The sequence below is a fragment of the Diospyros lotus genome, chromosome 6 (assembly GCF_014633365.1).
Source record: "Diospyros lotus cultivar Yz01 chromosome 6, ASM1463336v1, whole genome shotgun sequence".
NCBI classification, from domain to species: Eukaryota; Viridiplantae; Streptophyta; class Magnoliopsida; order Ericales; family Ebenaceae; genus Diospyros; species Diospyros lotus.
Genome location: NC_068343.1, coordinates 25,132,663 through 25,142,256, shown reverse-complemented (window position 1 = coordinate 25,142,256; position 9,594 = coordinate 25,132,663). Strand labels below are relative to the sequence as shown.

Here is a 9,594-nt window from a genome sequence, read left to right as displayed (position 1 = left end):
GACCAACGGAAAATACCAAAGGGAAAGACAACATCAATATATATTTTATTTATTTAAAATATTCAATTCTAATAATTGTACAAATTTGCAAGATACCACTAAAACAACAAATCAAGCCATTATCCCACTAAGGTCAATTACTGATTGTCATTTAGACGAAGGTGTTATTTCTTCCTAGTCTACATTGACTAACTGCCATGAAAATAGCTCTATTTGTGTCCTAAGCGGTTATGTATTTATTATCTAATTAATCTAGTCCCTTCTAGTAAGACATGTGAGGTGATATATTAGTAAAAATTGGTAAGTTCACCAATTGATTATAATAATAAAATTTTTGTAAAAAAGAAGTCAGGATGTAGAGTATTTTTTATGCAAAAATATTTTGATATTTAAATCAAATTTTTGTATTTAAAAGAGTTAGAAGAGTTTTTTTTTTTTTTAGATAGCAATGATTTATCTTTTAAGAATAAGGGCCATTGAAAATTTGTGATAAACATTAGGCATTGGATCATCATCATCCTCATCATTAAAACAAAATGAAAGGCAAAATAAAAAAAGGCTAACAACAATATAATAAGCAAAGTAAAATGCAATATAATATTCTACATTTGCATTAATTAAATCCATAGAATTACATATCCTCATCATCAACATTAGGCATTGGATCATCATCTATTTGTGCTCTTGCGAGTGACAAAATTCCAGTATCATTAGGAAAAAATAACCCTAAGTCTTGTGCTTGATATGGCTCGTTCTCATGGAATGTCTCTTCAATGTCTTCACCCATATCGTACAAATCTCTTGGTTTTAAATGTACAACAGCACTCCAATCCTTTTCTACAACATCTTCAACATAGTACACTTGTTGCGCTTGTGAAGCTTCAATAGAAGGTTCATCTTCTTCACGCTCACCAGTATGTATCAATCGAGAGAAATTCACTAAAGTAAACTGCAAAGCATCTTGTCTGATCCCTCTATCAGTTATGGTATTGGCCCATTTACACTTGAATAGAATAATCTTGAATCGACCATAGTAATTAAGCTCGATTATATCTACCAATTTTTCATAATAATTAACATCTCCATTAATTGGGTTGTTGTCACTGATTCTAGAATGACTTCTTGTTCCAGAAATCACAAAAACTTCACTGTTTTGAGTTTTCAAGCTATGTTCTCGTTCCATAGTTCAAAATTTGAATCCATTGACATTATATGCACTAAATCGTCTGGCACGTTGTAGTGGCCCTTGTGCAAGGCACTTAAGATCATCTGAATGGGATTCATTTTCATCATTCATAATCTAAAATGAAACAAAGGAAATCGATAAGTACAATTTTTCATGATTGAAATATTATTCTTAATAAAATATATCAATGGTAAACCTACACGCTTAGAGAACCAATCAACGAATTCTCGATGTATTGTTCTTTCAATCTCTATAGCTGATCGTGTTCAATTCCTGAGCCATCTCTTGGTTATCTCTCTAAATTCTCTATATAAAATTAAGTCATCAACACAATAAGGTAGGAAAATAAGGGATTTTGATAAATTATATATTTTTTATGTACAAACTCACTTCACAAACCGATCGACTAGTTATGAATTCATCAACACATATCTGTGTGCTTGTCGTTTCTCAATATGAGTAAGGTTGAAATATGAAGTACTCCCAACTGATTTCCCTATTTCAATAAAAAACATTGAAACTTGAGACGATTCATTGTTTGTCATTTGATCATCAACACGTCCAAGCTGGTTGAATCTTGTCTCAATGCCCTCCAAGTATCTTGAACAAAAGGTCAAACATTCTTCAGTTAAGTAACCTTCAGCAATGGAACCTTCTGGCTGTGCCCTGTTACGTACAGAGGACTTTAAATGTCCCAAGTATCTAAAGTAAAAAACACAATTAGAAAATAGTGTTATACATATATACTTGCAAATCCAATGGCAAATAACAATTATGATATATAGAATATTTACCTTTCTATAGGATACATCCATCGATAATGTACTGGGCCTCCAAGCTTTAGTTCATTCACTAGATGCACAACCAAATGAACCATGACTGTAAAGAACCTAGGAGGAAAAAGCATTTCCATATGGCATTGTGTGAGAATGACTCGACGTTGGAGCTTGTCAAAGTCTAGAGGATTCAACACCTTGCCACATATTTGCCTAAATATTGAGCACAAATAAACTAAAACGACAGACAATTGGTTAGGTAACACATTTCTAACTGATATTGGTAGTAGTTTCTCCATAAGAATACATGAATCATGACTTTTCAAACCAAATATCTTCCGATGCTTTAGATCAATACACCTAGCAATGTTACTTGAGTAACCATCTGGCACTAAAACATTCTTCAAAGTTGTAAGAAATACATCTTTTTGGGCATTTGACATTGTAAATAAAGTAGGTCGACACTGTTCATTTTCATTTGGCCAAAGATCACTTCTTACGCCCATCTCTTTCAAGGCTTTTCGAGCATTGAGATTATCTTTTGTTTTCCCACTTTCATTGAGAATGGTGTACAAGACATTATCACACACATTCTTCTCAATGTGCATAACATCAAGGTTATGGCGCAACAAGTTGTACTCCCAATAAGGAAGTTGGAAAAATATACTTTTCTTTCTCCATTGGTGACAACCACTTTCTTCAATATTTTTTCGGCGAGTTCTTTTTCTGTTATCTTCAACCTCCATCCCTTTTCCAAATGTAACACGAACATTTTCCAACTGCTTGAATATCTCAGAACCTGATAGTTCCACTGGTAGATTCCTAAACTCTGTATTACCATCAAAGTGAACACAGTTAAACCTGAATATGTGATTTGGCTCTAAAAATTGAAGATGACCCATAAAACTCCACTTTCTACTATAAGGTAGATGATGGGCAACAGAGTTAAAATTACAAGTTGGACAAGATGAAGTAGTGTGTGTTCCACCCAGATAAATTACCAAGCCCAGGAAAATCGCTAATTGTCCAAATCAATGCAACGCGCATATTAAACATTTGATTGAGTGAAGCATCAAATGTTTTCACACCACCATCCCACAAATCCTTCAAGTCTTTAATCAAGGGTTGTAAGTAAACATCGATATCATTCCCTGGCATTTGCTTTCCTGGAATGATCATTAAAATGATGAAGGAAGTCTGCTTCATACGTATCCAAGGGGGTAAGTTGTACGGTATAAAAATCATAGGCCAAATGTTATAATTGGTACTCAAAGTTCCGAATGGATTGAAGCCATCACTAGCTAACCCAAGCCTAACATTCTGTGGATTTGATGCAAATTCAAGGTGTGTTTCATCGAATCTCTTCCATGCCTCAAAGTCTTTCGGGTGCCTCATCAAGCCATCTTTGTTACTATCCACAGAATACCACCTCATATGTTCAGCAGTTTTAGAAGACATAAATAACCTTTGCAAACGTGGTTTAAGTGGAAAGTATCGTAAAACTTTGACAGGTTTCTTTTTTCTTTTCTTGCCCCCACCAGACATGTTCGTCAGGTTACCTTTCCTACTTTGTTTCTATCTTGACGTGTTACATACTTTGCATGTCTCCTTACTTTCATCTTCTCCCCAATACAACATACAGTCATTTGAACATGCATGTATTTGACTGTAATTAAGACCAAGCTTGGTAATTAATTTCTTCACCTCATAAAAAGAATTAGGAATCTCTGCATGTTCGAAGGCATCTTTTAACAATTCTAAAATCATAGACATTGCTTTGTTACTCAATTCGCACAAGCACTTGATGTGATATAGTTTTACCAGGAATGAGAACTTTGAGTACTTCGTACATCCTTCATACAATGCTTGATTTCCATCCCTAACTAGATCGTAAAATGCCTTAGTTTCCTCATTAGGTCCTTGATTCAATTCTGGCATCCTTTTTTCACCTTCATGTACTGGTTGATGCGATGTGCAAGCTTCTACATTCACATGGTCCCTAGATATCCCAAAAGCATCATTGATCATATTGTGTATTGGATCATGACTATATAAGGGATTTTGTATTGAAGGTGTGCTATTACAAGTTTCCCTTGTAGTTGACTCCCCGTGCCAAAAATAAATAGTGTATATGGTTGGAAATCCTGTACAAATCAAATGATCATACACCACTGCTCTGGTCTCCCAATTTCTAAAAACACAATCAGGAGAAGAACATTTGATTTTGCCTTCAATAGAATGATAGGCAAAGGTAAATTCCAAAAATCCCTGCACCCCTTCTTGAAATTCATGTGTATTTCGTGGCTTTGTAATCCAAGACTTATCCATGCAGCTAAAACAGAGCTTGTAGCTTGTATACTGCTTCGCTAATCTACACCTTAATATGAAAACATTACATCCATATTAGTTTTAAGATACGTACTTCATACATAAAAGACATTTAAAAACTACAACAATTTTCCAATAGAGACCCTAATTACTGTCACTCTATAATACGCTCGACTTTTGTCTCTTGAAATACGCTTGTTAAGATTCATAATTTGTAGCACAAAGGCATTCTTCCCTTTCAATTACGTATGTGATTATAATTAGTTTAAAGAATTATAAAGTTTAAGTTATCACGTCATCCTGATTTTTATAAGCAGATATCATATTCATTTCACAATTATTGAAGTTGGTATGGCCTCCATTAACATTCCAACTAGCAGCTAGCTATTACCAAATTGGTTATTCATCTTCGGTTATTGATAAAGTCAATTATTTATTGACTTTATCAACTATCAATAGATTAGGAGTAATGTTATTCATCTTCGGTAAAGATGAATAATAGTAATGTAACAATTTATATAAAATTGTTTGTCTAGAAAAGATGAAAAGGAACCCAATAAATTTTATTTTTTATGTTCTTGAATAGATATCTAATGTCAATCAAATACTTTTACATGAACTGTCACATCACTACTATTATAAATAACATTACTCATAAACTATAACTTCAATTTATTATAAAAAAAATGTACCTAAACTAAGTTGCAAACAATCAACTATTTTAGAACCATATTTTATAAAATCTAGCTATAAAGAAATAAGAGAGTAAGTTATTCTTTAGAACTTGAGTCTATTAAACATCACTTGATCCAACTGTCGCAAAATTAAAATCCATGCACTAATGTGATGGATCAGATTTTAATTTAAATTAAAGTGGGGTAGTTGACATATGGTGCATTGGACCTAAATGGGCTATGGCGAACTAGTGATAAAAAAATGGGCTTACTTTCGGCCCTAATTAACAATAGTCCAAAAGTAGATTAGGCAGCCCAATTATAAGTTGTGTGGGCATTAGGTTTTATGCCTTTCTATATGTTTGACATAAATTAGTACACCAACATGACTGCAGTGGCATTGTTTAAAGTCACAGGCATGCACATATGGATGATAACATCATAGAAAATTCTTTAAATTCTTTTATAGTATTTGAGATTTGACTTGAATGAGTTTTTCATCTTATGATTACATACTTGAATTATCAAGAAGTTGGTTGCATGGCACAACTTAAAAACTCACGTAATTAACTAAATCCCTCTAACAAAGATAACATTTGATTGGAAAAGAGAGGTATAGATTAAGGTGATCAAGAATGGATAAATGCTCCTGAATAGCAAGGCAGAGAATAAAGGCATATGCAAAAACTCCTGAGCTACGCCAAACCAGTGCATGCAAAGGACCAACTATAAATGTAACATTATTTTATTTTATATTCTATATGATGGATTAATTATTTTATGTTAAAAAAATACTATATGGCAGGATATGCAACTGCACTATATATATTATATATCCATGTTCTCCTCCCCACTCCCTAAGGGTTTTCTCTTGTTGGTGTTTTGTCCTCTTTCTCTTAAAAAGAAAATAAAAAAAACCTATGTTATTTCACTTGACAGCCACAAGAGATCACCCAAAGGAAATTAAGTTGCCTTTGAAGAAAGAGCTACTATTTCAATTTAATTAGGTCAAGTATTAATTAATTAAACTCATATATGTCACTCCTCCTGACTCTAAGAAGGTAGCACCCAAGGTTATTCAACAGATCAAAACTTAAATTAAAAGCACATGATCTTCCTAACATGTGCCGCTTAATTAGGTGCTTTTTTGTGTAAAATTTAGCCTTCTATGGTAAAAATGACATAAGCAACACAGAGTAAACGTAGTCCTTAATTCATTAACCCCCTAAAAAAATTGAAAGTACATAACACTTGCTAACTAGAGAGTGTTGTAGATGAAAATTCTCCATACAAAAGAGTGCAAAATGATTTACTTGAGGTGGGGGCAGCAATGACAACTGGAAGCAGAGGCAGTGGCGAAGACTGGAGGAGGAGGCGAAGGCCGAGATGACAACAGGAGGCAGATGCAGCGGCGAAGACCAGAGGCGGAGGCTGCGATGACAATGGGATGCAGACGCAGCGACGAAGATCGGAGGCTGATGCTTAGGCCGAGGCTGAGGCGGATGGATCGATGGCAGCGAATGGGTTGACGACGAGAGAGAGAGAGAGAGATAGAGAGAGAAAGAGAGTGAGTGAGTGAGAGGAGGTATGACTTAGGATTTTTTCAAAGGGGAAGAGGGGATTTGGGCAAGGTTCGCGGTAATTTGGGGATTTGGGGGAGGGCGGGGGGATTTTGGGTTTTTTTTTTTATTTTATTTAAAATATTTATTTGTAAAATAAAAATAAAATTATTTATGAAAATAATATTATTAATTATTTTATTGAAATTTATTAAAAAAATTATGATTATGATAATTAATAAATTAATAATTTAAAATAATAATCTAAAATGTGATATTAAAATAATTTAGATTATTACATCAAATTACTATATATTTATTTAAAAATATATTTATATTATAAATCTAATAATTATAATAAATTAATTTGATATATTAAATTATTTATTACTAGTTTCTCACCTCAAATAATTAATTTTTTCTATAAATAAGAACTAAATTAAACAAATATCGCAAATCATTTATAGATTACCAAAGTAGACCTTAAGTCTCACAAATAAATAATGAAACAAAACTTGTAAATAACAAAAGTAAAACTAAACACTAGAAAAAGAATAAATTTCAAAAACTAGCAATATATGACTATTATACGAAGAGGTTAAGCGATGATCAGCAAAAAAAAACAAAGAGCCCGACGCACAAAGATGAGTATTGAGAAAGTTTAGAAATGATTTTAATAATACATGTGCAAAAAATAAGGAGACATTTCATAAATTTATTTTAAAAATAATTTTTTCTAATAAAAATTGCATGCTGGAGTTAAGTTTTAACACATCATTAATGTAATACCCCAAGTTTTTCTAGGCATTAAATACAACGTTTTCTTGGAAATCGAAGGATACGGTTAGTACATGGGTAATCGCCGAGGAACAAATGAAGGATTTTCTAAAAGATCATGGAAACTACTGTGAGAAGGCATCATCTTAAGGTATTTTGGAGAGGTTTAAGGAGTTCTAGGGCCCAAGTGATATAAGTGCAAAGAAGTTTTGGGCTAAAGAGTTATTTAAAGAAGTTAAAATATCTCGTGACTAGTTAGTTAAAGAAACTAAATAAGCTAACTCAATTAGGAAACATAATCATGAGCAATTATGAGGAATCTTGAAAAACCTAATTAACATGTGGTGGCACATGTTTCAATGGACACATGTCGCAAGGGGGAGGAATGGCACAAATCACTAGGGACATGTGGCGCGATCCTACGAAAGCAATGATTACAACCTTATCTAAGTGACACATGGCACTCTTGGATTGGCCATAGATGCCTATAAATACTAAGGCCTTAGAAGGGACAATCTCACCATTAATCAAGAGCAAAAAGGAAGTGAGTTTGAGAGGAAAAGTTCTGCCCAAAAATAGAGTAGAGAAATGCTTCGTCGGAAAATTTGGATCGCCATCGTAAAAGGAGCTAAACAGTATCAAAATAGTAAGTTAATTCTAATTTCTTTCCATGGTTTGATAGAGAATTAAATAAGGAGCGTGTGGCTTCAAATGGAGGTCAAATCGGAGTTCGGACGAGGGAGAACGGGCTGAAAAACCCCAAGAGGTTAAAACGGGAGGGGCGGCGTGTGAAGCTCACGCACCACCTGACTGTCGCTAGTGCAGCGCATGGGGGTCCTTCCCCCAGCATGTGAGGGTGTATGAAGGGCCCCCTTGGTCCCAAATTTTGTAGTCTTGGCCCTAAAATTTATTCCTAGGACCCTATGTAAAAATATTTTAGATTTGAGTTACGAAAGTATGTTATTTTTGCAGAAAAACATTCCCAAACCCTGTGAATAGTACCTTAACGCTTCCGAACCAGCAATGTGAGTGTTTCTTGCATCCTTTTGCTACATCCCCATCATTTTGGCTTCATTGGGTGAGGGTGTTGGCTTGCATATCATGCTTTTGTGGCTTACATGTCATATTTTTCCTTTTTTATTTATTTCCTTCTACTTTGTCATATATCATGTTCGTTGTGGTGACTGTGGCTACTTGTTGGGACATCATGGGTGATCCCGTGCTCTTACGGTGAGTCAAGGAGTGACTATGATGACCGCGGAGGTGATTGCAACACCTTAGCATTACTACCACAGGGGTGGATTTCATAATGGCCTTATTGCATCGGCACGCATGTACTTCATTGTTTGATTTACTCACTTAGATGTAATATCTAACTTAGGTTGATGCCCCTAGAACGTTCAACGTTCCAGGTATGTTGGAAGTGCCAAGTGTTTCAGGTTCTAGTTCGAGCGTAAGCAAGGAGATAATGCTTGGCTAGCTTTGGGGTTTTTTTTTTGAGTTATTACGTACCCATGTAATTGTACCACAATGATGTATTGTAATAATAGCTAGAGTACTCAAGATTGTAAGAGGTGTGCGTATGTGGGTGTTCTACAGCTGTACCTACGGTTTATGTGTTGAGTCATTTTTAGAGTATTGGATGTCGTGAGCTTTTCTTATACTTGTAAAGGAAATCTAGTAGAAACCCTTTTAGTTAGTTTTGGTTAAGCTTACAGGTTCGATTCATTGCTTCCGTTGGCAAGGGTTTCCATAATACCCGTGGTGATGTTAACTTGTATTTTACGTCATTATGTATTTGGAAAAGTGGGGCGTTACAATTAATATATGAAAAATTTACACTATTATTGTCAAGATATAATAATAATTTTTTTTATGTGAGAAAATATCTCGATCGAGATGCAAGAGAGTGTCTCTTGATGTCTCCAAAATGTTTGCAAAGAGAAACACAAGTTTAGATTGTGAACATATAATAATTTAATTAGTTGAATCACAGTTTTGTGTCTGAAATACAATGAGGAGAAAAACAAGTTTCGTTTCTCCTCATTGCATTTTTGGGTTATGTCCTCATTGCGAACCTATGAATTACGGTTGGCTAATTTTGAACACCGACAATATATAATACAATCTCTCGATATTTTTCAAATATAGTATTTGTTTACATTTTGAACACATGCATTTAATAAATATTACTAATAATTAATTATTATATAACATTTGTACGTAGTGTGTTTCTTATCAATAATTGTACATATTCAAATGTACTATTTGTTTACATTTTATAATTTAAGTGA

The 9,594-nt window shown here is 34.0% G+C and overlaps 1 protein-coding gene across 1 annotated transcript; it reads right to left on the bottom strand.

Annotated features, from left to right (window-relative positions):
* Positions 1–631: 631 nt before the first annotated feature.
* On the bottom strand, positions 632–3,507 carry LOC127804414 (uncharacterized). Its single transcript, XM_052341274.1, has 5 exons — positions 3,231–3,507; positions 2,964–3,128; positions 1,981–2,791; positions 1,700–1,888; positions 632–974 (listed from the first exon to the last, which is right to left on the bottom strand). Exons 1-5 carry the CDS (start codon positions 3,505–3,507, stop codon positions 632–634), a joined length of 1,785 nt encoding a protein of 594 aa, XP_052197234.1.
* Positions 3,508–9,594: the final 6,087 nt, after the last annotated feature.

Bases quoted from the DNA above. Each gene is read 5' to 3' on its own strand.
- LOC127804414 (XM_052341274.1), bottom strand. From the start codon at position 3,507: ATGTCTGGTGGGGGCAAGAAAAGAAAAAAGAAACCTGTCAAAGTTTTA. The intron at 1,889-1,980 runs GTAAATATTCTA...TTTTTACTTTAG, and splicing joins TGGATGTATCCTATAGAAAG to ATACTTGGGACATTTAAAGT. The intron at 975-1,699 runs GTTTTTTATTGA...CATAACTGATAG, and splicing joins GAATCGTCTCAAGTTTCAAT to AGGGATCAGACAAGATGCTT.